The 14,818-nt window shown below is 46.2% G+C and overlaps 1 protein-coding gene and 1 pseudogene across 3 annotated transcripts in view; one reads left to right on the forward strand and one right to left on the reverse strand.

The window, feature by feature from the left end:
• stim1b (stromal interaction molecule 1b) overlaps nucleotides 1-14,818 on the forward strand; it is a 232,233-nt gene that overhangs the window by 170,985 nt on the left and 46,430 nt on the right. For all 3 annotated transcript variants that reach the window (XM_072262442.1, XM_072262443.1, XM_072262444.1), the window contains exon 6: nucleotides 12,629-12,806. In XM_072262442.1, coding sequence (XP_072118543.1) covers nucleotides 12,629-12,806 — 178 coding nt within the window. The remainder of the gene's footprint in view (nucleotides 1-12,628; nucleotides 12,807-14,818) is intronic.
• LOC140200621 (large ribosomal subunit protein eL18-like) lies at nucleotides 8,454-12,565 on the reverse strand (annotated as a pseudogene).

Here is a 14,818-nt window from a genome sequence, read left to right on the forward strand (position 1 = left end):
GAAATAACTTTGCCATATCTATTCTGTTCAGGCCTTTTAACATTCTGCATGTTTCTATGAGATCCCCCCTCATTCTCCTGAACTCCAGGGAATACAGCCAGACATTCCTCATACAGTAACCCTTTAATTCCTGGAATCATTCTCGTGAATCTTCTCTGAACCTTCTCCAATGTCAATATATCCTTTCTAAAATAAGGAGCCCAAATATTTCCACAGCACTCTTAGTGGGGTCTCATGAGTGCCTTATAGAGCCTCAACATCACATCCCGGCTCTCATATTCTTTCCCTCTAGAAATGAATACCAACATTGCATTTGCCTTCTTCACAACCGACTCAACCTGCAGGTTAACCTTTAGGGTATCCTGCACAAGGACTCCCAAGTCTCTTTGCACCTCTGCATTTTGAATTCTCTCCCCATCTAAATAATAGTCTTCCCGTTTATTTCTTCCACCAAAGTGCATGACCATACACTCTCCAACATTGTATTCCATTTGCCACTTCTTTGCCCATTCCCCTAAACAATCTAAGTCTCTCTGCAGGCTCTCAGTTTCCTCAACACTACCCGCTCCTCCACCTATCTTTGTATCATCAGCAAATTTAGCCACAAATCCCTTAATACCGTAGTCCAAATCATTGACATACATCATAAAAGGTAACGGTCCCAACTCTAACCCCTGTGGAACTCCACTGGTAATCGGCAGCCAGCCAGTGTAAGATCCCTTTATTCCCACTCTCTGTTTTCTGCCGACCAGCCAATGCTCCACCCATGCTAGTAACTTCCCTGTAATTCCATGGGCTCTCATCTTGCTAAGTAGCCTCATGTGCAGCAACTTGTCAAAGGTGATGTCTTTGTTGCAAAGATTGCAGACAATATGAAGACAGATGGAGGGGCAGGTAGTTTTGAGGAAATGGAGAGGCTACAGACAGAATCAGAATCGGGTTTGTTATCATCGGCATGTGTCATGAAAAGAAAGTTCAAAGTACATTTTATTATCAATGTATGTGTACATTATACAACCTCCTAATAGGCAGCCTAACAGAAATTCCCTAATAGCAGCAACAGTTCAGTGCAATACATGATAATATAGAGAAAAAAAGTAAATCAATTACAGTAATTGTATATTTGTATATAAAATAGCTAGATTAAAAATAGTGCAAAACAGAAATACTATATAAAAAAGTGAGACAGTGTTCATGGATTCAATGATAGATTAGGATAATAGGCAAAGTGGCAGATGGATAACAGTGTTGGGAAGTATCTGGTCATGCACTTTGGTAGAAGAAATGAAAGAATTGACTATTTTCTAAATGGAGAGAAAACACAAAAAATCTGAGACGCGAAGCAATTTGGGAGTCCTCGTGCAGGTTTCCCTAAAGGTTAATTTGCAGGTTGAGTCTGTGGTGTGGAAGGCCAATGCGATGTTAGCATTGTTTTCAAGAGGACTAGAATATAAAAGCAAAAATGTAATGTTGAGACTTTATAAAGCACTGGTGAAGCCTCAGTTGGAGTATTGTGAGCAGTTTTGGGCCCCTTATCTTAAAAATGATGTGCTAAAACTGGAGGATCATGAAAATGATTTCAGCATTGAACGGTTTGTCATATTAAGAACGTTTGATGACTCTGGAATTGAGAAGAATGAGGGGTGACCTCATTGAAACCTATCAGATGATGAAAGGCCTTAATAGAGCGTATGGGGAGAGGATGCTTCCTATGGTGGGTGTGTCTAAGACCAAAAGACACAGCCTCAAAATAGAGGGGTGTCCTTTTGGAACAAAGATGAGGAGGAATTTCTTTAGCCAGAAAGTGGTAAATCGGGAACTTGTTGCCACAGGCAACTGTGGAGGCCAAGGCCAAGTATATTTAAAGCAGAGAATAATAAATTCTTGGTTGGTCAGGGTATGAAGGAATACGGGGGGAAAGCAGGAGATTGGGGCTGAGAAGAAAAATGTATCAGCCATGATGAAATGGCGGAACAGACTGGGCGGGCCAAGTGGCCTAATTCTGCTCCTATATCTTATGATATAAATATGATAACAAATTATGAGGCTATAAGGCTAGAACTTGCTGGTGTGAATTGGGATGATGTTTTTGCAGGGAAATGTACTATGGACATGTGGTCGATGTTTAGGGATCTCTTGCAGGATGTTAGGAATAAATTTGTCCGGGTGAGGAAGATAAAGAATGGTAGGGTGATGGAACCATGGGTGACAAGTGAGATGGAAAATCTAGTCAGGTGGAAGAAGGCAGCATACATGAGGTTTAGGAAGCAAGGATCAGATGCGTCTATTGAGGAAAATAGGGTAGCAAGAAAGGAGCTTAAGAAGGGGCTGAGGAGAGCAAGAAGGGGGCATGAGAAGGCCTTGGCAAGTAGGGAAAGGAAAACCCCAAGGCATTCTTCAATTACGTGAAGAACAAAAGGATGACAGGAGTGAAGGTAGGACCGATTAGAGATAAAGGTGGGAAGGTGTGCCTGGAGGCTGTGGAAGTGAGTTATCTACAGATGACTTATCTACCTTCAAACCTTTCAGTTTCCCAAGAACCTTCTCCCTAGTAATGGCAACTTTAACACATTTCATGATCCTTGACACTTTGGAATTTCCACCATGCTGCTAGTGGCTGCCACAGTGAAGACTGATGCAAAATACTTGTTCAGTTTGTCCACCATCACTGACCCTGTTGACCTACAGAGGATGCGAAACTGTCAGCAGATCTTCTCAGCCGTGTCCTCTGCCAGGGTCAATTGGGGAAAGTGCTCTGGTCATTTAGTAGGTCAGTGGGATAGGGACACCCTGCCAGAGGAGCTAAGACCATTTGTGTGGAGCACCACACACCTCCTCTATCGAGGGTCTACCTAAGCTCCACTGTGGAGACTTGGCCGGCAAACTAGTGTGACTTAGAGTCAAAAATCTCTGTCTGGCTGTGACGCCAGTCAGGTCTACTCCGTGCAATCTCATACGGGCACAGCATTGGTTATTAATCAGTGGTAGCTTCCTTGTTTCACCAGTACCCGGTAGAAATTTGTGGACTTCTGGGGCAACAGGAGGCTTTGGGTCTCCGTTGTGGCCCTGAGTCTTCCAACTGCAGAAGGCAGTCAGTCACTGGTGTGCGTACATACCCAGCTGGCAGTTCTCCTCCTCTGGACCCTGGACCCTGGACCCTGCAGAGATACATGTACACTGAGGTGACAAGACGATTTCTTTGCTGGGGGCATTATCTTCAAGAGGGTACACAACCCCCGGCGGCAAGCATCAACAGTGCCGCTATTTGGGAGCTGCCAGATTTTTACCAGGAGCTACTGCAGATCTGGGGTAGGGTCTTCTCCGGTCAGAGTGCTCCTGTGCCCACAGGGCACGGTGCTTTGGCTGCAGTAGAAATCGTGTCCCATCCCGTCACGGTGGGTGTTGGGGTGGCTAGAGGATGTGGAGTGGCTCCGGCAGTGCCAAACCAGCTCCTCTGGAGGTGGTCATAGGACCCAATCCCCAAGATCTCCTTCAGGAGCCGCCTCACAGAGACACCGAGCGTGCTGAGACAGTTCCTGTATGAGCTGCTCGTGCACATTTTTCACTTCATTGCCCTCACTTGCCATCCAGACACGTCATGGTGGTCTGTCTTACCATCAGGCGATGAGGAGTTTCTCTATGTAGGGTTCTTTTCCCTGTCCATTGCGCACCTGGGGTGGAGGGTGTTGCACAGGGCAGTACTGTGAGATATATTCCTGGGCAGGTTCGCTACCCTGTCCACCTGTCCTTCCTGTGGATGGGGGAGTCAGTGTACCACGTCTGCATGGAGTGTGAGAGGTTGTGCAGGTTTTGGCTGCACTTCAGTCCCACGCTCCTGATTTATGGGCACCCGGCAGGGGCGGAGGGTTACTCAGAGGATGTCCTGGTAGGCTTGTTCTTGGGCCTGGCCCTGGCCCTGTTGGCTGTTCATGGATCCAGGCAGTGGGCTGTCTAGGGCTCTGCCTGGTCCGACTGCCTGGCTCTCTTCCCGGGATTACATCCGTGCCAGGATCTCAGAGAGGGAGCATGCGACCATTATGGGTTTGGGGGGATTTTCGGGAATGGTGGGCCCACCAGGGAATTGAGTGCATTATGGATGGTAATACTGTACATTAGTTTGAATTCAGTAGCTGTGTTGTAACCCTTAACCTTTGTATGTCTTCTGTATTTGAATAATTTTTGTATGATTGTGAGAAAAAGGAGCGGTACAAAGGGAGTGCTGTCTACATAATGTGCTTTGCATGTGAATGCTGGAATTTTGGAACAGTTGTTTTCTGGATGAGGTGTCGGGTTAAGTCAGAGGGGAATCAGAGATAGCTCTGGCCCTGTGAGAATGGCAGGGCAGGGCAGATCAGAGTGTCTCCAGCCCAGCTGGGAGAATTGGCTGTGTACTGAGTGTGATGAGTTTTCACAGGTGCCGCAGTGGCTGTCGGGTTGGCGTGATACCCTGTAGCAGGAATGAAAGGTTTCCTCACTCTACTCATGTATTCCTGACTGTCTGATGGTTGAAGCTTTCTAGGCACTGCGCTTGGGGACAGTCATTACAGTCTGTTCCTACTGCAACACTGCACACTCCCTGAGCCCTCAGTTGGGACAGTTTTAGCCAGTGTTACAAGGCATGCTGTTACTAAGGGGGAGGATTTACTGTGTCAGGAGAATGTCATGTTGTTTCTGAGGGCAAAAGTTGAGTGTTACTCTAATAACCTGTTGTTATGGAGTCCTGAGGAAGGGTCTCGGCCTGAAACGTCGACTGTTCCTCTTCCTAGAGATGCTGCCTGGCCTGCTGCGTTCACCAGCAACTTTGATGTGTGTTGCTTGAATTTCCAGCATCTGCAGAATTCCTGTTGTTTATGGAAGCCTTGATGTTCAGGATTGCTAGGGGTACAAATACAGAGCAGTTTAAATCATCACCTGCTGCAAGACTGCATAATCCAACATCAATGTCAAGTCAAGTTTATTTGTCATTTAACTATATACATGTTATAACGTATATAACATTTCAGTGTGTATGGAAACAAAACGTTTCTTTAAACCAGATAGTACGCTTAACACACGATAATGTATAAAGGTAAGGATAAAATCTAGAGAAGAGTCACACATAAATAACAAACTAAAGTGCAGTAATGTTAAATATTGTAAGGTACCCATCCCGGATTAACCAGTGACTCTTTGAATACGATGCAGCAGGGAGTTCAGCAGCCTAATAGCCTGGGGGAAGAAACTGTTTCTCATCCTGACTGTTCTTGTTTTTATCCATCCAAGTCTCCTGCCTGGTGGTAGAAAGTTAAAGAGGATGCTGGATAGATTGGTGGGATCCTTAATAATACTAAGTTCTTGAGTTACACAGCATTACTGATAAATGTCCCCGATGGATGGTAGGGAGACCCCTGTGATCCTCTCGGCTACTCTCACAGTCCTCGGGAGGGACTTCGGGTCCGATGCTGGACTACTCCCATACCAGATGGAGATGCAACTTGTCAGGGAGCTCTCAGTGTATAGGGACAGTGTAGAGAGAGCTTTATTCTCTCTAACCCAGCTGTCCCTGACCTGGGAGTGTGTGACGGGATAATGCAAAGCTAATGGCATGCTGGCCTTCATAACAAGGGGAATTGAGTATAAGAGCAAAGAGGTCCTTCTGCAGCTGTACAGGGCCCTGGTGAGACCACACCTGGAGCACTATGTGCAGTTTTGGTCTCCAAATTTGAGGAAGGACATTCTTGCTATTGTGGGAGTGCAACGTAGGTTCACAAGGTTAATTCCTGGGATGGCGGGACTGTCATATGTTGAAAGATTGGAGCGACTGGGCTTGTATACACTGTAATTTAGAAGGCTGAGAGGGGATCTTATTGAAACATATAAGATTATTAATGGATTGGACACGCTGCAGGCAGGAAGCATGTTCCTGCTGATGGGTGAGTCCAGAACCAGAGGCCACAGTTTAAGAATTAGGGGTAGGTCATTTAGAACGGAGTTGAGAAAAAACTTTTTCACCCAGAGAGTGGTGTATATATGGAATGCTCTGCCCCAGAAGGCTGTGGAGGCCAAGTCTCTGGATGCTTTCAAAAAAGAGATGGATAGAGCTCTTAAATTTAGTGGAATCAAAGGTTATGGGGATAAGGCAGGAACTGGATACAGATGGTGGATGATCAGCCATGATCACAGTGAATGGTGGTGCTGGCTCGAAGGGCCGAATGGCCTACTCCTGCGCCTATTGTCTATTGTCTATTGAATTAATACTGTGTCTAACCCAGCTGTTCCTGACCTGGGAGTGTGTGACGGGATAGCGTAGAGGTATGAATACTGTGTTTAACCCAGCTGTTCCTGTCCTGGGAGTGTGTGAAGGGACATTATAGAGAGAGCTTTATTCTCTCTAACTCAGCTGTCCCTGACCTGGGAGTGTGTGACAGGATAGCGTAGAGGTATGAATACTGTGTTTAACCCAGCTGTTCCTGTCCTGGGAGTGTGTGAAGGGACATTGTAGAGAGAGCTTTATTCTCTCTGACCCAGCTATCCCTGATCTGGGAGTGTGTGATGGGATAGAGTAGAGGAATTAATACTGTGTCTATCCTAGCTATTTCTGTCCTGGGAGTGTGTGAAGGGACATTGTCGAGAGAGCTTTATTCTGTCTGTCCTAGGAGTGTGTGACGGGGTAGTGTAGAGGAATTAATACTGTGTCTAACCCAGCTGTCCCTGTCCTGGGAGTGTGTGACGGGATAGTGTAAAGGGTTGAATACTGTGTCTAACCCAGCTATTCCTGTCCTGGGAGTTTGTGATGAGATAGTGTGGAGGGATTAAAGGCTGATTTATACTTCTGCGTCAATTTGACGCCGTAGGTATGGCGTAGCTGCGAACCCTATGCTGTGCTTACGCGGATCCCTACGCCGTAGCCTGACGCGCACCTCTCCCAAAATGTAACTACGCGTTGCAGCAACGCAGACCGCAACAACTGTGATTGGTCCGCTTGGTAGCATCGCATTTCCTCCTATGCTGCAATAGCTTCCCATTGGGTGTCTGAAGGGCAGGGAAGGAACTCTGGCTGCAACTCTGGTGGGTTGGCAAGTTTGCAGATGACACAAAGGTTGGTGGTGTTGTAGATAGTGTAGAGGATTGTCGAAGATTGCAGAGAGACATTGATAGGATTCAGAAGTGGGCTGAGAAGTGGCAGATGGATTTCAACCCGGAGAAGTATGAGGTGGTACACTTTGGAAGGACAAACTCCAAGGCAGAGTACAAAGTAAATGGCAGGATACTTGGTAGTGTGGAGGAGCAGAGGGATCTGGGGGTACATGTCCACTGCCCTGAAAGATAGATAGGGTAGTTAAGAAAGCTTATGGGTGTTAGCTTTCATAAATCGAGGGATAGAGTTTAAGAGTCGCGATGTAATGATGCAGCTCTATAAAACTCTGGTTAGGCCACACTTGGAGTACTGTGTCCAGTTCTGGTCACCTCACTATAGGAAGGATGTGGAAGCATTGGAAAGGGTACAGAGGAGATTTACCAGGATGCTGCCTGGTTTAGAGAGTATGGATTATGATCAGAGATTAAGGGAGCTAGGGCTTTACTCTTTGGAGAGAAGGAGGATGAGAGGTGACATGATAGAGGTGTACAAGATATTAAGAGGAATAGATAGAGTGGATAACCAGTGCCTCTTCCCCAGGGCACCACTGCTCAATACAAGAGGACATGGCTTTAAGGTAAGGGGTGGGAAGTTCAAAGGGGATATTAGAGGAAGGTTGGTGCGTGGAATGCACTGCCTGAGTCAGTGGTGGAGGCAGAAGCTTAAGAGACTACTAGACAGGTATATGGAGGAATTTAAGGTGGGGGGTTATATGGGAGGCAGGGTTTGAGGGTCGGCACAACATTGTGGGCCGAAGGGCCTGTACTGTGCTGTACTATTCTATGTTCTATGTTCTATAAAGCTTTACAGACCTCCGAAACTATGGAGGACACATCTCGCTTTTACGAAAAAAGGCGCTCGCTTTAAACTTGTTTACCCCAAGAAAGACTACCATGACCATGAAACCTTATGCGGGCAGGTGTGTGTGCATGCGCGACGTGCCTGAATTGCAGAGCGACGCAGACACACCAACGCACAAGTATAAATGCTCACAACACATGTAGGCCACTTGCGTAGGTTACGGCGTCGAGTTGACGCAGAAGTATAAATCAGCCTTAATACTGTGTCTAACCCAGCTGTCCCCGTCCTGGGAGTGTGTGACGGGACATTGTAGAGAGAGCTTTATTCTCTCTAACCCAGCTGTCCCGGTCCTGGGAGTGTGTGACGGGATAGTGTAAAGGGATGAATACTGTGTCTAACCCAGCTATTCCTGTCCTGGGTGTGTGAAGGGACAGTGTAGAGAGAGCTTTATTCTCTCTAACTCAGCTGTCCCTGTCCTAGGAGTGTGTGACAGGACAGTGTAAAGAAAGTTTTATTCTGTCCAACCCAGCTGTCCCTATCCTTTTCTTTCAGAAATATAAGTGGGGAGTAGTGCCTCTTGGTTCTTGTATCCTCAGCTGGCTCTGCATCCTCTTGTCCTTTTGAACTTGTGGCCCTTGGATCTGATGTAAGGCTTGGCGTGACTGTGCGGAGTTCCTGGAACCGGTCCGAAATGTCTGTACACCTTCCATCCCTTTTGAGGTCCTGACGACTGTACAGTGCCCTGACCCTTGGGGGCAGCCTGTGCCAGTTGGTCGAAGATCATAAACACAAAATAATCTGCAGATGCTAAGATCAAAGCAACACTCACAACACTCACGTCCTGCCTTCAGGATGCAGTACCTTGCCACATCTGTCACACGAAGGGCACACACTTTCAGTTTCGGGATATCCCAAGTTCAGACATCATCCATCACGGTGTCTACCACCATGGCAGTCTTGTTCTCCTGTCCAAGCAGCTTCATCTTACGGATCAGGCGAGCCCAGCGAGAGTGCAGCCTGTTGGCGTGGCTCTTGGACAGACGCTTGAGGATGACCTTGTTCAATGGGGAGTTAGAGCGACAAGCCAGGAGCCTGTAGAACTTGACCAGCAGGCGGAGGTATATGTCTTGGCTCTTGGGCTCCTTACAGCGAACCTTGCAGTCCTTGTTGTGGCGGATCTGGATACCCACCTATCCTGGGAGTGTGTGACGGGACAATGTATTAATATGTCTGATTCAGCTGTCCCTGTCCTGGGAATATGTGACAGGACAGTGCATTGAATTGAATTTATTTAGATCTTACATCCATCCCACAACTTGAGGGAGTAAAAATCTTTGTGTTATGACTCCATCGCAATGTACAGACATGTGAATGTATAACTCTTCTTCGGTTGTCCATCGAAATCTGATGACGACGTCCTTTAACGGTGAGCTCTTTGATGACTATACAGTCCCAATCTGGACCCACAAGCTCTATTGCAGACGGGACATGTATATGTGGTAGTGGCGGCAACCATGGCTGCATTTCTCCTGGCTCTCTTCTGCTGTCTTCTGGTTGTTCTTTCCATCTCCAGAATACCAACCCCATCCCTACACAGCCGTCGCCAAGTGGTACGGTCAGCAGCAACCTCGACCAGGTCCTCGGGTCTGATCTTGCACTTCCTTAAAGCATTCTTCATCTGATCCTTACAGTGCTTCTTCGGCCCTCCAGCTGAGCGTCGACCATGATGTAGCTGGCCGTATAACACTCTGCGGGGTAGCCGACATGGGAGCATTCTTATCACGTGCCCCAGCCACTGCAGCTGACGCTGGGTGATCATGGCCTCAATACTTCTGCAGTTGGTCTTTACAAGCATTTCAGTGTGAAGCACCCGCTCATGCCAGGTAATTCCCAGGATGCGCTGGAGACAGCTTATGTGATGGCTGTAGGCTGTAGGTTAATGGTTTGTAAAGAAGCTGTCCTGTAGCCTGTTGGTCCTGGCTTTAATGCTGTGGTACCATTTGCCAGAGGGAAGCAGCTGAAACAGGTTATGGTTGGGGTGACTGGTGTCCCTGATGATCTTCCAGGCCTTCTTTCTGCTGTAAATGTCCTCAATGGAGGGAAGTTTATGTCCATAGATGTGCTGGGCTGTCCATACTACTCTCTGCAGCGCCCAGTGATCAAGGTTGGTGCAGTTCTAGTACCAGGCGGTGATGCAGGTGCCCCTGTAGAAAGTCTTGAGGATTTGGGGGCTCATGCTGAACTTCTTCAGTCACCTGAGGTAGAAAAGACGCTGTTGTGTTTTTTTCGCCCCACAGCTGGTGTGTACAGTCCAAGTGAGATCTTCGGTGATATGTATACCAAGGAACTTGAAACTACTCACCCCCTCAGCTGCAGACCCATTGATGTTGATGGGGGTGAGCCTGGGATCATCACTGTGTCTGATCCAGCTGTCCTTGTCCTGGGATAGTGTAGAGCAGCGGTTCACAACCTTTTATATGCTACAGACAAATGTCATCGAGCAAGGGGTCTGGGGTCTAGGGACCCCAGGTTGGGAACCCCTGGTTCAGGGGGATTATTATTGTGTCCCTGCTCTAGGAGTGAATGACGGGTTGGTGTTGTGTGAACAAGCTCAAGGTTCAAAGGAAATTTATTATCAACAATGTTATGTCAACATACAGTGCCTTGTAAAAGTATTCAGCCCCCAACCCTTTGTTCAACTAAATGAGAACAACCAAGGATTTTGAACGATTTAACTGAGAAGTTTTATTGGTGAATCACATGCTCCTTTTTTTTTTAACGGTGGAGCCCCAAAACAGGGAAGATTGTCAAGCATGAAAAGCATTCAACAACTGAAATGTCAGCAATTCAACACATTCTCCCCCTTTGCTCAATACATAGTTGAACCACCTCTCACAGCTATTACAGCCAGTTGGCTTTTTGGATAAGTCTCTATTAGCTTTGCACAACGTGATGGAGCAAGATTTACCCATTCCTCCTTGTAAAATTGCTCAAGCTCTGCCAGGTTAGTTGGGGAGGAGGGGTGGACAGCAGTCTTGAGGTCTTGCCAGAGATGTTCGATCTACAATGCTAGCAAGAAAATAATCTCAGGGTTGTATACAGTGTCTTGTAAAAGTATTCAGCTCACAACCCTTTTTTTTTCAAATTATTGAGTATTAAACTAGGGATTTTGATCAATTTAACTGAGAATTGTTATTTGTGAATAACATGCTCCTGGTTAAGGTCAGGGCTCTGACTAAGCCACTCAAGAAGGTCATTTGAAGCCACTCTGTGGTTGCTGTAGCAGTGTTCCTTGGGTTGTTGCCCTGCTGAAAGATAAACTTTCTCCCCAGTTTAAGCTTTCTAGCAGAGGCTAGAAGGTGGTATTTTTTTTTATCCAGGATAACTCTGCATTTAGCAGCAGTCATTTTCCTACCAATCCTGACCAGGTTTCTAATCCCCGCTGCTGAAAAGCATTCCCATAGCATGATGCTACCTCTACCATACTTTACAGAAGGGATGGTGTTACGTGGCTGATGTGCAGTTTTAGATTTATGGCACATGTACTGCTTAGTGTTGAGGCCAAAAAAGTTCCACTTTAGTTTCACCTGACCACAAGATCTTCTTCCACACCTATGCAATATCTACTAAGTAACACTTGCAAAGTCTTTATGGGCAAGGATATGCTTTTTCTTTTAGTAGTAAGTGTGGTATAAATCTAATACTGAGCTTCAGCCATGTAACACCATCCCTTCTGTAAAGTATGGTGGAGGTAGCACCATGCTGTGGGAATGCTTCTCAGCAGCAGGGACTAGAAACCTGGCCAGGATTGGTGAGAAGATGAATGCTGCTAAATACAGGGCTCTATTGTGACCAAAGGAGCATGTTATTCACAAATAAAAATTCTCAGTTAAATTGATCAAAATCCCCAGTTGTATAATATGAAAAAAAAGGGTTGTGAGCTGAATACTTTTACAAGACACTGTATACAACCCTGAGATTCGTTTTCTTGCGAGCATTGACAGTAGATAAAAGAAACACAATAGAATCAATGAAGAACCACGCACAACAGATACACAACCATTGTAAAAGACAACAAACTGTGCAAATACCAAGAGAAAGATAATAAATAAACAAACAAACAAACAAGCAAGCAAGCAATGAATATTGAGAACATGAGGTGAAGAGTCCTGGAAAGTGAGTCCACAGGTTGTGGGAACAATTTAATGATGGGGGGAGTAAAGTTGAGTGAAGTTATCCCCTCTGGTTCAAGAGCTTGATAGTTGAGGGGTAATAACTGTTCCTGAACCTGGTGGTGTGGGACCTGATGGTTGAGGGGTAATAATTGTTCCTGAACCTGGTGGTGTGGGACCTGATGGTTGAGGGGTAATAACTGTTCCTGAACCTGGTGGTGTGGGACCTGATGGTTGAGGGGTAATAATTGTTCCTGAACCTGGTGGTGTGGGACCTGATGGTTGAGGGGTAATAACTGTTCCTGAACCTGGTGGTATGGGACCTGATTGCTGAGGGGTAATAATTGTTCCTGAACCTGGTGGTGTGGGACCTGATGGTTGAGGGGTAATAACTGTTCCTGAACCTGGTGGTGTGGGACCTGAGACGCCTATATGTCTCAGTAAGCTGTACCATAGAGCTGACCACCCTTGACATTGATACTGGAGGCTGGGGTGTTGTTACCTTTTCCACTCTCACATGCTTGTCTCTGGTTTGCAGTGACACGTCACAACCACCTGAAAGACTTCATGCTGGTGGTTTCCATAGTGATTGGTGTGGGTGGCTGTTGGTTTGCCTACATCCAGAACCGATACTCCAAAGAGCACATGAAGAAGATGATGAAGGACCTGGAGGGGCTGCAGAAAGCCGAGCAGAGTCTGCATGACTTGCAGGAGAGGTGAGAGCCTGGCGTTGAATATCCCTCACTGGTAATGAATGCCCCATGCTGGTAACCAATATAGTACTGTGAAGAAGTCTGAGGCACCTCAGATTTTTTATATAAATTTTGCCTTAGATGTTTAATTTTTGTCTTCTGCACTAGTGTGTCAGTAGACTAGATCAAATTTTAGATCTCCAAACATTAATTTTCCAAAAAAATCAAATGTTACAGAGAAATTTTTGTAATTTGTTAAAGTAATATATTAAGTCATAGACCACTTTTCAAATAAAAACTTGATTACTTTGTAGGTATTTAAGTTCAAAGTAAAATTTATTATCAGAGTACATACATGTGACCACATAATAGAAACATAGAAAACCTACAGCACAATACAGGCCCTTCAGCCCACAAAGCTGTGCTGAACATGTCCCTACCTTAGAACTACCCAGGCTTTACCCATAGCCCTCTATTTTGCTAAGCTCCATGTAGCCATCCAGGAGTCTCTTAAAAGACCCTATCGTTTCCGCCTCCACCACCGCCACCGACAGCCCTTTCCACGCACTCACCACTCTCTGCGTAAAAAACTTACCCCTAACATCTCTTCTGTAACTACCTCCAAGCACCTTAAAACTGTGTCCTCTTGTGCTAGCCATTTCAGGCCTGGGAAAAAGCCCCTGGCTATCCACACGATCAACACCTCTCATCATCTTATACACCTCTATCAGGTCACCTCTCATCCTCCGTCGCTCCAAGGAAAAAGGCCAAATTCACTTAACCTATTCTCATAAGGCAAGCTCCCCAATCCAGGCAACATCCTTGTAAATCTCCTCTGCACCTTTTCTATGGTTTCCATATCCTTCCTGTAGTGAGGCGACTAGAACTGAGCACAGTACTCCAAGTGGAGTCTGACCAGGATCCTATATAGCTGCAACATTACCTCTCGGCTCCTAAACTCAATCCCACGATTGATGAAGGCCAATACACCGTATGCCTTAATCACAGAGTCAACCTGCGCAGCAGCTTTGAGTGTCCTATGGACTCGGACCCAAGATCACTCTGATCCTCCACACTGCCAAGGGTCTTACTGTTAATGCTATATTCTGCCATCATATTTGACCTAGCAAAATGAACCACCTCACACTTATCTGGGTTGAACTCCATCTGCCACTTCTCAGCCCAGTTTTGCATCCTATGAATGTCCCATTGTAACCTCTGACAGCCTTCCACAACACCCACAACCTTTGTGTCATCAGCAAATTTACTAACCCATCCCTCTACTTCCTCATCCAGGTCATTTATAAAAATCACAAAGAGCAGAGGTCCCAGAACAGATCCCTGAGGCACACCACTGGTCACCCACCTCCATGCAGAGTATGACCCATCTACAATCACTCTTTGCCTTCTGTGGGCAAGCCAGTTCTGGACCCACAAAGCAATGTCCCCTTGGATCACATGCCTCCTTACTTTCTCAATAAGCCTTGCATGGAGTACCTTATCAAATGCCTTGCATAAAACCATATACACTACATCTACGGCTCTACCTTCATCAATGTGCTTAATCACATCCTCAAAAAATTCAATCAGGCTCGTAAGGCACGACCTGCCTTTGACAAAGCCATGCTGACTATTCCTAATCATATTATGTCTCTCCAAATGTTCATAAATCCTGCCTCTCAGGATCTTCTCCATCAACTTACCAACCACTGAAGTAAGACTCACTGGCCTGTAATTTCCTGGGATATCCCTACTCCCTTTCTTGAATAAGGGAACAACATCTGCAACCCTCCAATTCTCCGGAACCTCTCCCGTCCTCATTGATGATGCAAAGATCATTGCCAGAGGCTCAGTAATCTTCTATCTCGCTTCCCACAGTAGCCTGGGGTACATCCCATCCAGCCCCGGTGACTTATCCAACTTGATGCTTTCCAAAAGCTCCAGCACATCCCCTGCCTTAATATCTACATGCTCAAGCTTTTCAGTCCGCTGTAGGTAATCCCCACAATAGCCAAGATCCTTTTCCGTAGTGAATA

The sequence above is a fragment of the Mobula birostris genome, chromosome 7, assembly GCF_030028105.1.
Source record: "Mobula birostris isolate sMobBir1 chromosome 7, sMobBir1.hap1, whole genome shotgun sequence".
NCBI classification, from domain to species: domain Eukaryota; kingdom Metazoa; phylum Chordata; class Chondrichthyes; order Myliobatiformes; family Myliobatidae; genus Mobula; species Mobula birostris.